The 13,421-nt window shown below is 43.8% G+C and overlaps 1 protein-coding gene across 1 annotated transcript in view; it reads right to left on the reverse strand.

Annotated features, from left to right (window-relative positions):
• Window positions 1-13,421, reverse strand: part of LOC144504698 (aftiphilin-like) — a 62,448-nt gene that overhangs the window by 26,088 nt on the left and 22,939 nt on the right. Inside the window, exons 3-5 of the mRNA XM_078230419.1 lie at window positions 2,405-2,553; window positions 1,954-2,080; window positions 1,211-1,267 (exon numbers count right to left, since the gene is read on the reverse strand). Of these exons, the coding sequence (XP_078086545.1) occupies window positions 1,211-1,267; window positions 1,954-2,080; window positions 2,405-2,553 (333 nt within the window). The remainder of the gene's footprint in view (window positions 1-1,210; window positions 1,268-1,953; window positions 2,081-2,404; window positions 2,554-13,421) is intronic.

A 13,421-nucleotide genomic window follows, 5' to 3' on the forward strand; every position in this document is an offset into this window, starting at 1 on the left:
GGTTTCCTCCCACAGTCCAAAGATGTACGGGTTTAGGTTGATTGGCGATGCTAAAATTTCCCCTTAGTGTCCTGAGATGTGTAGGTTAGAGGGATTAGTGGGTAAAAATATATGGGGGTAGGGCCTGGGTGGGATTGTGGTCGGTGCAGACTCGATGGGCCGAATGGCCTCTTTCTGTACTGTAAGATTTCTATGATAAGTTCAGCATAGCCTAAACCACATGAAATGTTGCAATTTATGCACTCTTGGCATGAAGCCTCACCTAGTGGAAGTGCATAACTTGAAAAGTGTGGATGCAGAAGCATAAATAGAAAGTAGCGTAGTGCACAATTTCCTGATCATGTGTTCTCAGCATTATGTAAAGACAATAAGCAAATCTATTTCCCACAATTCATACACGGTGACACTTCCATTTACAGTAGTTTGATAGTCATTTTCACGGTTTATAAAAAAATCTATCTTGATGTCCAGGTTGTCAAAGAGGATTTATGTACATAGTTTATTTCAAAATTTGAATCATCAATCAGAGAAAATTGGTTCCATCTGCCATATTTGCTGAAATGTTGCATTGCAATAATGTTCAGGAAATAATAGAATTACACAGTGCAGGAGCAGCTCATTGACCCAACTGTGCCGCCACATGTACAAAGCTAAAAGTAGTTACAAATATCATGGGTGCGATTCTCCCAGCCCGAGGACAGGAACTTCCCACCGGGCAGTGCCAAGGGGACAGGACCTATGGGGAGAGCGATCGGTGGGGTGGGGGGGGGGGGACACACGACTCGCTGCCACTCTGCACAGAGATCCGTCGATCGTGAACAGCAGGAGGTTGGGGGCTGGCACAGAGGGGTCTGGGGGGCCAGCGACGGGGAAGTGGGGGGTCAGAAGGGCAGCAATGCATGGTCGCGGGACTGACCAGCAGTGCAGGGCTACTGCGCATGCACTGATCTTGGCTATGACAGACTGGTGCACGAGCAGGGGCCCGCTCAGCACTGTGCTGCCGGCTTCTCCAGCGGTTATAGGCCCCACTCTCAGAGTTTCAGAATGAATCCCGCTAGCGTACTCTGCAGCGTTCAGAATGTGGGAGATCCATTTCGAAAATTCCGCTAAAAAAACCAGCATGAGTTACTCCAGTTTTTACGCGAATTTGGCACTTAAAATGTTTTGGGGAGAATCACCCCCACATTATACCATTTAAAGCTGGACTTACCAGGCCAGATGCATATGCAGGAACTATGACAGGCTGCTTCCTCTGCCCTGTAAATAACTTTTGAAACAGAAACAATTACTTTACTGCTACTTTACTAAAAGCATGAAGTGAAAATATCGACACTTAAGAAATGAAGTATATTTAATGACCCTGAATCTCGCCAAGCTGGTGCATAAACCGTTTCCAATTCTATTCCCGATGAGCAACTTAAGAGTCGGACAAGTTTTTAAAGTTGGAGACTGGTTTACCCATATTGCTGTCGTGTTTTTACTGAGGTAATGTCAGCATGGTTCAGCTGATAAAAGCTTTTGCACTTGATAATGGATTCGAGTTCCATTCTGAGGTTTCAATTCATAATCTAAGTTGTCAGTTCAGTGCAGTACTGATAAATTACCATACTGTTAAAAGTGCCAAACTTCAGAGGACACATCAAACTTGCCTCAAAGCTTCATAGTCTTGCAGCTAATGGCAGCTTTCAAAGACAAGGGATTTCTCCTCACCCAACAAGTACCATCAAAATTACTAAGTGATTACCCCACACAAATAGCAACAGGAACGCTGTTGCTACAGAATGATTCATTTGCCCCAACAGAGGTCAGTGCACTTAAGGAATGAATCAGGAAGCATAGCTGTTTTTGTAAGAAAACAAAGCTGCCTCGAATCGAGCCCTTTTTTACTCAAAATAAATAAATGGAATATATTTCCCCCCCCCCCCCACCTTTTCCCCAATCTCCATAACTTACTATGTTTCTGGTATCAATTCCCAGGGAAATCAGAAGCTTTTTGTTGCTGTGGGAACCACCCCACTGGTACCTCAGGCCATGAGCATCTTCCACATCTCGCAGCTCCGTCCACACAGACAGCAACTCCCTGTACAAGCCCACAGAAAACACAGTTGTTAACACATGACGCAGCAAATTAAACACTGGCGCTCACAGCATTGTTTGGAGCAGATCACCAACATACTTCTGTTGCAGATTTTAATTTGCCTTGGTTTCAGTAAACAGACAATTGGATTTTTTTTTAAAAGAACAGCGCTTCTTGCTACAGTATGCAGAGATCATTCTGCTCATCATTTATTCTCAAGTTTACCGGCTCAGTATTTAGGGCCTTTATCAGAAACGCGCATCGCACTTAGTTAAGTTTTTCCCAATTTGTTACAATTAATCCTCTGTAATCCGTTCACAATCTTACCCATTGTTTGCCTTGATCCGTTCTCCTTTCCCAAATCCAGACTGCAGGAGCTGTCCAAGAGAACAGATCTCTTCTTTGGTGACCATAACAGGTGGCACCAGAGAAAAGCACGTTTGGAAAACTCGCTCCAGACGATTTAGCAAAGACACCTACATTAAAAAGCAACAGTTGGCATCAGTTTGCATTTTCCCCTCTTTCAGTTTTGATTAGTGCAACAATATACATCTAACTCCAATTAGGTCGCTAGTTTTTTTAATCTTCCACAGAATGCAGGTGCCGTTGGCTAGTCCAGCATTTATTGCCCATCCTTAATTGCCCTCGAGGAGGTGGTGGTGAGCTGTCTTCTTGAACCCGCTGCAGTCCATGTGGTGTAGGTACACCCACAGTGCTGTTAGGGAGGGAGCTCCAGGATTTTGACCCAGCGACAGTGAAGCAATGGCGATATATTTTGAATACCGTGTGTTTCTAGGTGGTAAAGGTCACGGGAATGGAAGATGTTGCCAAAGGAGCTTGGTTGTGTGCTGCAGTGCATCTCACAGATGACAAACTGGGCCGATGGTGGAGGGACTGAATGTTGATGGTGATGGGTGGGATGATAGAGTGCGCTATTTTGTCCCATTTGCTCCTCCTGAGCCACTGTGATTGTATGAAAACAGAAAATTCTGGAAGTACTCTGCTCTTACTTCTGACTTTCTTACCCAGCCTACATATTTCCAGTCTGAGGGTCTAACTCGTACTCGATTTAATTTGATTTATTGTCACATGTATTAGCATTCAGTGAAAGGTATTGTTTCTTGCGCACTATACAGACAAAGCATACCAATCAGAGAGATGGAAAGGAGATTGCAGAATGTGTTACAGTCATAGCTAGGTTTAGAGAAAGATCAACTTAATGCAAGGTAGGTCCATTCAAAAGTCTGATGGCAGCAGGGAAGAAGCTGTTCTTGAGTCGGTTGGTACGTGACCTCAGACTTATGTATCTTTTTCCCGATGGAAGAAGGTGGAAGAGAGAATGCTCTGTCACCAAAGCATGACTGGAATGGGAGAAATTGAAGTTTAAGGACATTCAGATTCCATATTCTTATGCAACGCTTTCCTTTCTTACTGCGTCCTGAGCAAACAATTTTCATAACCACAATATAGATAACATCCATAAGAGCACCATCTAACAGTAAAACACTGAATGAACACAAGGCACACATCATGAACCGAGCTAATAAGTTAAAACGATGATAAACTAATTTCACAGAATTGCTACAGTTCAGGAGACAGCCATTCCACCCATCACGTCTGTACTCGCTCTGAATGGACAATTCAGCTCGTCCCACTGCCATCTTCACCCCACAACCCTGCACATTCTGCCTTTCTAGATAACAATCTAATTCCCTTCTGAATGCCTCAATTGAACCTGATTCCAGAATACTCCCAGGCAGTGAACTCCAGATCTTAACCATTCGCTGTGTGAAGCAGTTTATCCTCACGTCGCCTACGCTTCGTTAGCCAATTATTTTAAATCCGTGTCCTCTCGGTCTCGATCCTTTCACAAGCGGAAACAGTTTCTCCAAATTGCCTCTGTCCAAACCCCTCATGACTCTGAATGCCTCTATCAAACCTCCTTTCAGCCTTCGCTTCTGCTAAGAGAACAGTCCTAACTTCTCCAATCAATCTTCTGAAATTCCTCATCCCTGGAACCATCCGCATGAATCTTTTTTGCACTCTTTCCAATGTCATCACATCCTTCCTAAAGACATTGCCCAGACTGCTCACAATACTCCAGTTGAGGCCAAACTAGTGTTCTAACTTCCTTGGTTCTTGTACCTTCTTGCCCTTATTAATAAAGCCAAGGATACTAAATGCTGCATTAACTGCTCTCTCAAACTGCCCGGCCACCATCAGTGACGTATGTACAAATACACTGTGGTCCCTTTGTCCCTGCTCCTCACTTAAAGTTTCTCTATTCTATACCGTCTCTCCATACTGTTCCTGCTAAAATAAATCACTTCACATTTCTCTGCATTGAACTTCATCTGCCACTTGTCTGGCCAATACACCAATATGTCTATGTCCGTTTGATGCTCAAGACTATCCTCATCACAGATGACAACGTTTCAATCTTTATATCATCTTCAAATTTTAAAATCATGCCCTTCATACCAAGGTCTAGGTCATTAATTTACAACAGGACGAGCAAGGATCCCAAAACTTCACTACAAACCTTCCTCCAATCTGAAAAACAACTATTTCTCATCACTCTGTTTCCAACCTGTCATAAAAGTGTCCTGTTTGCTTTTATTCCATGAGCTAGAACCTTGCTCGAGTGGCACTGTATCAAACTCCGGGTAGGTTGGCCCAACCTTTCCCTTTCGCAGGAATACACTTTGATTGTGCCTGGACACTCTTCTTGAAGGTAGCCCATTGTTCAGCTACTTTGTAAACTCCAACTTATTCTGCCAGGATCCATTCTTACTCCATGGAAGTTGGCTTTTCCCCCAGTTAATTATTCTTTCTCTACATTGTTCTTTGTCTGTTTCCAGAGCCAGTCTAAACCCTGTGATACAATGATCACTGTATCCTACATGTTCTCCTCCTGCCACTTCATTTACCAAACCCCCTTCAGTCCCAAGAACCAGGTTCAGCAGTGCCTCGTTCCTTGTTGGATTGGAAACATCCTGAACACACACTAGAAATTCTTGCCCCTCTCTGTCCTCTACACTACCACTGTCCCAGTCAATATTCAGGTCATTAACCCCCTCATAACTATAAAAGATTGTACCTCTCTACATTCCTTGTAAATGTGTTACTCTACGTCCTTCCCACTAGTTGGTGGCCTAGAGACTACACTGAGCTATGTAATCGCTCATTTTTTGTTCCTTAGCTCTGGCCAAATAGGTTCTGTCCTCAACCCTCTGGCAGGATCGGACAGAGTCAGCAAGGATACGAGGGAAATCATGCTTGACAAATCCATTGGAGTTCTTTGATGATGTAACTATGGGAGCCAGTGAATGTGGTTTATTTGGACTTTCAGAAGGCTTTCGACAAAATCCCATATACGAGATAAGCGTGTAAAATTAAAGCACATGGGATTGGGGATAGTGTATTGAGATGGATAGAAAACTGGTTGGCAGACAGGAAGCAAAGAGTAGGGTCTTTTTCGAAATGACAGGCAGTTACTAGAGGGGTACCACAGGGATCTGTGCTGGGACCCCAGTTATTCACTATATATATTAATGATTTGGATGAGGGGACGAAATGTAATATCTTCAAATTTGCGGATGACACACAGCTGGGTGGGGGTGAGCTGTGAGGAGGATGCAGAGATGATTCAGTGAGATTTGACAAGTTGAGAGAATGGGCAAATGCATGGCAGATGCAGTATAGTGTGAATAAATATTAGGTGATCCATTTTGTTCAAAAAATAGGAGGCAGATTATCGGAATGGCAGAGACTGAAAGAGAGGAATGAATGTGCAACAAGACCTGGGTGTCCTTGCTGAAAGTAAGCATCCAGGTGCATCATGTGGTGAAGACAAATGGTATGATGGCCATCATAGTTAGAGGACTCAAGGAGCACGGATGTCTGGCTGCAATTATACAGGGCCTTGGTGAGGCCACACCCGGAATATTGTGCATAATTTTGGTTTCCTTTTCTGAGGAAGAATGTTCTTGCTATGGAAGGAATGCAGCTAAGGTTTACCAGACTGATTCCTATGATCACAGGACTGACGTATGAGGAGATTGAGTCAATTAGGATTATATTCACTGGAGTTTAGGAGAATGAGGGGGGGGATCTAATGGAAACCTATAAAATTCTAACAGGACTAGACAAGGTAGATGCAGGATGTCCCTGATGACGGGGAGTCCAGAACCAGGGGTCACAGTCTGAGGGTTCAGGGTAAACCATTTAGGGCAGAGATGAGGAAAAATTTTTTCACCTAGAGAATGGTGAGCCTGTGGAATTCTCTACCACAGAAAGCAGTTAAAGTGAAAACATTATATGTTTTCAAGAAGGAGTTAGTTTTGCTCAGTGGGCAAAAGGAATCTAAGGATGGGAGGCGGGGGGGCGGGTAGCAGGAAAAGGTTACTCAGTTGGGTGATCAGCCATGATCATAATGAATGGCGGAGCAGGCTCAAACAGCCCACTTCTGCTTCTAGTTTCTGTGACATCTTTCTCCAGCACTGCAATGTTCTCCTTAATCAATACCACCACCCTTCCCCCTTTGATTCCATTCCGATCTTTCCGGACCGGAACACCCAGGAATATTTAACACCCAGTCCTGTCCTTCTTTAAGCCTCAGTTATAGTCGCATCATCATATTTCCACTTAGTGACTATGTGGAGCAGAGCAGAGTGGCTCTCCTGGAGTTCTCACAACAATTATCCCTCCACCACCAGCACCAGAACAAATGAACTGGTGATTTACCTCATTGCTGTTGTGGGATCTTGCTGTAAGCAGATCGGCTGCCTGTTTCCCTATAAACAATGACTATACTGCCAAGATATTTCATGGCTGTGACACACCCTAACCATGTGAAAGATACTAAACTTTTCATTCTTTGTAATGGAAGCGTATTCGAAACCAGAGAAAATATGTAAAAAATTTAGATCGGAACTTGTGGCACTCTTGTGATTTTGCTCGTTGCCAGAGGATATTATGTCTTAGACAGATAGAAACATAATGCATATAGTCTCATTCTTCTGTGGAAGGCAAGGTCTGTCACTTATGCCCAGAGAAATACTTCTGATAGTGGGGACTTCTTCTGAATCCGCCTAATTGGCAATGCTATTCTGCACCATTGAAGGTCAAAACGCTGGAATGCCGAGGGTCTGAAGCTCTTGTAAATTCTGAGTACCCGGGCTAAAAAATATTAAGGATAAAACATCGACTTTTTTTTTAATAAAAGCAATTATTTTGCTGTTCTAAGAAAGCATGACATCTCGAGAATAATAAATCCACGCTAGACACAAGAAATGGAAAGCAGATCCAAAACTTATTTTGCTCCCTCTGATAAATTAATAAACTGGTGTAACCCATTTAGAATAGATTGCAAAGTATAAAGAACCTCACCAGGTAGATTTTGCTCAACTTACTCCCCAGTAACTACACCAGCTGTGTGTCAGGGTGTCTCACTGTACTCTCAGGTTAGCTAGTTTATCATATACACAATTTTGACCTTTCAATCACCTCAGAAAAGATAAACTCATAACAAGCCTTCATTTTTTTTTAGATTAAGAAATTCCACTCTGTTTTTTATTCCAACAAAAATAATTTCCATTCACATCGGGTGTGTGAGGGACTGCAGTTTTCAAACATGTTTAGGAATATAAAAGAACGAGGTGGTGTAGACCGTACTGCCTCTCAAATGTGCTCTGCCATTCAATACAATCATGTCGGATCTTCAAACTTAATTCCACCTTCTCACACGCTCCCCATATCCCTCAATTCCCTAACAGACAAAAGATCTGAATCCCAACCTTGGATCTGGGGCTACCAGAATGTCAGAGACAAGATGCGAGACCCAAGTTGTGCTTCGGAACTGCGCAGAAGTCCTGATGTGTGAACCGCCATAAAAACTGCCCAGGAAGCTTTAACTTCTCATGGGCATTGTCCCTGCTCTCTGGGACTCTCTGCCCTTTTCAAATGTCGCTAACTGAGTCAGATTCAGAGACTTGGGACAGTTTCCACGTACTTACCTGCATAGTTCCACAGGAAATGTTGAATTAAAATGTAGCCTAACATCTAATCACGACTAACCCCATATCACAATCCTCCATACACAACTCACCCATCTAACCTCTACCCACTTTCCCATTCACTCACTCAATCTCTAACATTCAAACCAGACCTTTAAACTTACCATTCAGCAGTTAGTGCTGTAAGGGAAGAGACTGTGTCCGGACACAGAGTCAGAGGTTTACAGCATGGAAACAGGCCCTTCGGCCCAACTTGTCCATGCCGCCCTTTTTTTTTAAAACCCCTAAGCTAATCCCAATTGCCCGCATTTGGCCCATATCCCTCTCTACCCATCGTACCCATGTAACTATCTAAATGCTTTTTAAAAGACAAAATTGTACCCGCCTCTACTACTGCGTCTGGCAGCTTGTTCCAGACACTCACCACCCTCTGTGTGAAAAAGTTGCCCCTCTGGACACTTTTGTATCTCTCCCCTCTCACCTTAAACCTATGTCCTCTAGTTTTAGACTCCCCTATCTTTGGGAAAAGATATTGACTATCTACCTGGTCTATGCCCCTCATTATTTTATAGACCTCTATGAGATCACCCCTCAGCCTCCTACGCTCCAGAGAAAAAAGTCCCAGTCTATTCAGCCTCTCCTTATAACTCAATCCATCAAGTCCCGGTAGCATCCTTGTAAATCTCTTCTGCACTCTTTCTAGTTTAATAATATCCTTTCTATAATAGGGTGACCAGAATTGCACACAGTATTCCAAGTGTGGTCTTACCAATGTCTTGTACAACTTCAACAAGACGTCCCAACTCCTGTATTCAATGTTCTGACCGATGAAACCAAGCATGCCGAATGCCTTCTTCACCACTCTGTCCACCTGTGACTCCACTTTCAAGGAGCTATAAACATGTACCCCTAGATCTCTTTGTTCTGCAACTCTCCCCCACGCCCTACCATTAACTGAGTAAGTCCTGCCCTGGTTCAATCTACTAAAATGCATCACCTCGCATTTGTCTAAATTAAACTCCATCTGCCATTCATCAGCCCACTGGCCCAATTGATCAAGATCCCGTTGCAATTGGAGATAACTTTCTTCACTGTCCACTATGCCACCAATCTTACTGTCATCTGCAAACTTACTAACCATGCCTCCTATATTCTTATCCAAATCATTAATATAAATGACAAATAACAGTGGACCCAGCACTGGTCCCCGAGGCACACCGCTGTCCTCCCCCCTCATTCTACTATAACTGAGTTCCCCGAGGGTTACTGTGCTACATATTTCTGTAGAAACCGGGCTTGCAAGACCCCCAGTAGAAATATGCAGCAGCGTAGAGTTGGGAGAATCTTTGCTTGCAGAAGGGAATTTCAAAGTTTCACAGCCCTCTGAGCGAATAAATTTCTCATCTCAATCCTAAAAGATCAACTCCTTACCCTGAGACTGTGCCCCCTTGTAGATATCCCAGTGAAAGGGAGACAGCCTCTCAGTGTTTACCCTGTCAAACTGCTTCAGAATATTGTACGTTTCAGTGAGATCACCTTTCATTCTTCTAAATTCAGCACAGTATATGCTCAATGCTCTGGTACACGCAATCTCTCACTCGTTTTAAATATTCCAGAAGGTGGATAGACAAATGTACACCGGGCTCTCTCTCTCGTTACCTTGCTGAAATTCTACAGATGAGATTGACGATATCACGGACAACCAGGTACTCAACACTCCAGCTTACAAATGTTAGAAACTGCATTTGCAGCAGGGAATATTCAGCTTGGAGGATAAACTATGCAGAAGGATTCTCAAAAAATGTTAAAGAAAATCTGCCTGGATTCTCCTTCCCACTAACTATAGATATGCAGACTCCTCATACGTAGCTTTCTATGTCATAATCTTTGTAGTTATCTTGGGGTTTTTTGTGTTTGATGCATACAATTCTGACCTCTTCCTTTGTTGCTATTTTGTGAACATGAAATTTAAGCCACGCAGCTGTAAAAGACACTTGCAGATATCAAAATGTAGCACAGGAAGTCTGAAGAGGCAAGCAGATTGCACGCCTGGTGCAACATTTATATATTTTAGCAGAATTCTTGGGCAATACAATGAGCCAAAGGAAATGTTCTCTCTTACCATCTATCATCTTTTTGTTGCTTCTCTGCCTCCCAATTCTTCCTTTCACCTGGGAGCTGCAGGGTGGGAGGGGGTTGGCAGGACGGGAGGGGGAACAGAACTGTTGAGAGCAGCTAGTGATAGGCACAGAGCACTTTGAGCAAACACTACAACCGGGGTTAACCAGGGGAAAGAGTGAATTAGGAAAGACCGCTGTTATTTAATATATCTTGTAACACGCAGTTTGTAAAGCAGAAATGCCTGTTTACCATAGCCAGGACACAAGCCTTAATTGGCTGCTGCAACTCCTCTCCTGCTAAGACTTTCTCCTCAACTGCCACACTGCTCATTACTCTGGTTGCTAATCCCCCTGCACTCAGGGTGACGGGGGATTGGTGGGGGGTTTGGATTTCTCACTCACTTGCAGTTCCATTTGAGTCTGTCAAACTCAACCTGGAGACTCCAGGTTCAGTCTCTCAAAGGCTGTCCTAGAAATAAGGACAAAAAGTGCCCCTCGAGACAAAACAAGGAACAATCCCCCGAAATGTGGGCCAGTTGGCCCCGATCCACGCCCTGGTTCCTACATGGAGACTGCTAAAAGCGACTTACTGCTGTGAGCATGAACCCTACATTTGTTAAGCTCTTTAAACAATTTAAAAATGGACAAGTCTCCATTTCCCCTCTCTCCATTACATCCCTCTCTACTTTTCCCTGCCTCACCTCTCCAAACGCAATCCACCATTTATTTCCCAGCTTCCCACCAGATCACTGCACACAAGCCATGGTTTGATTGAATAGGGAGGTACCATGCTTAATGGCAGTAATCACTAATAGAGGGGAAGATACAGCCAGATTTAAGGTAAGAGAATGGTAATGGTAAAGCATCATAGAGGTTTACAGCATGGAAATAGGCCCTTCGACCATTAAGCTAATCCCAATTGCCCACGTTTGGCCCCATCCCTCGATACCCATCTTCCCATGTAACTGACAAAATTGTACCCGCCTCTACTACTACCTCTGGCAGCTTGTTCCAGACACTCACCACCCTTTGTGTGAAAAACATTGCTCCTCTGGACCCTTTAATCTCTCCCCTCTCACCTTAAACCTATGCCCTCTAGTTTTAGACTCCCCTACCTTTGGGAAAAGATATTGACTATCTAACTGATCTGTGCCCCTCATTATTTTATGGACCTCTATAAGGTCACCCCTCAGCCACCTACGCTCCAGAGAAAAACGTCCCAGTCTAACTCAAACCATCCCAGTTATAACTCAAACCGTCAAGTCCAGATAGCATCCTAGTAAATCTTTTCTGCACTCTTTCTAGTTTAAGGTCTAGGTTGCTGGTAACTGGGATAGGATAAAAGACTGGAAATGGTGAAGGAGGGAGAGGCTTATAAATAGCGTAGGAAATAGCAAGTGGATGCGAGATAGATGGAACCACAGCTGATGAAACTCCAAAAGATAAAATGCTGGAAAGTCTCAGCAGGTCTGGCAGCATCTGTGAGAGAAAAGAGCTGATGTTGAGTCCAAGTGACCCTTTGACAAAGAGTCATCTGGACTCGAAACATCAGCTCTTTTCTCTCCTTACAGATGCTGCCAGACCTGCTGAGATTTTCCAGCGTTTTCTCTTTTGGTTTCAGATTCCAGCATCCGCAGTAATTTGCTTTTATCCAGTGATGAAATTCCAACTCCACTGGATAGAACGCAAGAGTGGACCATTCGGCCTATCCCATCGAGCCTACCCCACGATCCAAAATGATCATGGCTGATCTTGGGCTTCAACTCCATATTCTCACCCACCCCCTCTATCCCTTAAGAATCTGTCTATCCCACCCTGAAATACATTCAATGATGGAGCATTCACAACCCTCTGGGGTAGAGAAATCTCAAGATTCACAACTCTTTGGGTGAAGTAATTTCCCCTCACCTCAGTTGTAAATGATCGGCCGCTCATCCTGAGACTCTGTATGGATTCTCCGACCCACAGAAACAATTTGAGTGTTCACCTATCAAAACCTTGTACATTTCCATGAGATTACCTTTCATTCTTCTAAACTCCAGAGAGCTCGGGCCTAATTTACTTTGCCTCCACCAAAGGACACCCCCCCCCCCCCCCCCCCCCATTCCAGGGACCAATTTAGTGAACCTTCACTATAGCACCTATAATTCAGCCATAAAGTACGCAAGGCCAAAAGTGCACACACTATTCCAAATGTGGTTTCAGCAAAATTCTGTACAACTGCAGCAAGCCTTCCCTATTTCTGTTCCCCAATCTCCTTGCAATAAAGGCCAACATATCATTTGCCTTCCTAATTGCTTGCAGCACCTGCATGCTAACTTTGTTCCCTGTCTGAGCACACCCAATTAGTGGAGGCGATGGCCCAGTGGTATTATTGCTAGACTATTTATCCAGAAACTCAGCTAATAGAACCATAGAAAATTACAGCTCAGAAACAGGCCTTTTGGCCCTTCTTGTCTGTGCCGAACCATTTTATGCCTAGTCCCACTGACCTGCACTTGGACCATATCCCTCCACACCCCTCTCATCCATGAACCCGTCCAAGTTTTTCTTAAATGTTAAAAGTGACCCCGCATTTACCACTTTATCCGGCAGCTCATTCCACACTCCCACCACACTCTGCGTGAAGAAGCACCCCCTAATATTCCCTTTAAACTTTTCTCCTTTCACCCTTAACCCATGCCCTCTGGTTTCTTTCTCCCCTAGCCTCAGCGGAAAAAGCCTGCTTGCATTCACTCTATCTATACCCATCAAAATCTTATACACCTCTATCAAATCTCCCCTCAATCTTCTACGCTCCAGGGAATAAAGTCCCAACCCATTCAATCTCTCTCTGTAACTCAGCTTCTCAAGTCCCGGCAACATCCTTGTGAACCTTCTCTGCACTCTTTCAATCTTATTTACATCCTTCCTGTAACTAGGTGACCAAAACTGTACACAATACTCCAAATTCGGCCTCACCAATGCCTTATATAACCTTACCATAACACTCCAACTTTTATACTCGATGCTCCGATTTATAAAGGCCAATGTACCAAAGGCACTCTTTACGACCCTATCCCCTATAATGTTCTGGGGACCTGGATTCAAAACCCACCACAGCAAATGGTGGAATTTGAATTCAATAAAAGAAAAGAATCTACTGATAGCCATGAAACCATTGTTGAAAAAACCCATCTGATTCACTTATGTCCTTTAGGGAAAGAA

The sequence above is a fragment of the Mustelus asterias genome, chromosome 15, assembly GCF_964213995.1.
Source record: "Mustelus asterias chromosome 15, sMusAst1.hap1.1, whole genome shotgun sequence".
Lineage (NCBI taxonomy): Eukaryota > Metazoa > Chordata > Chondrichthyes > Carcharhiniformes > Triakidae > Mustelus > Mustelus asterias.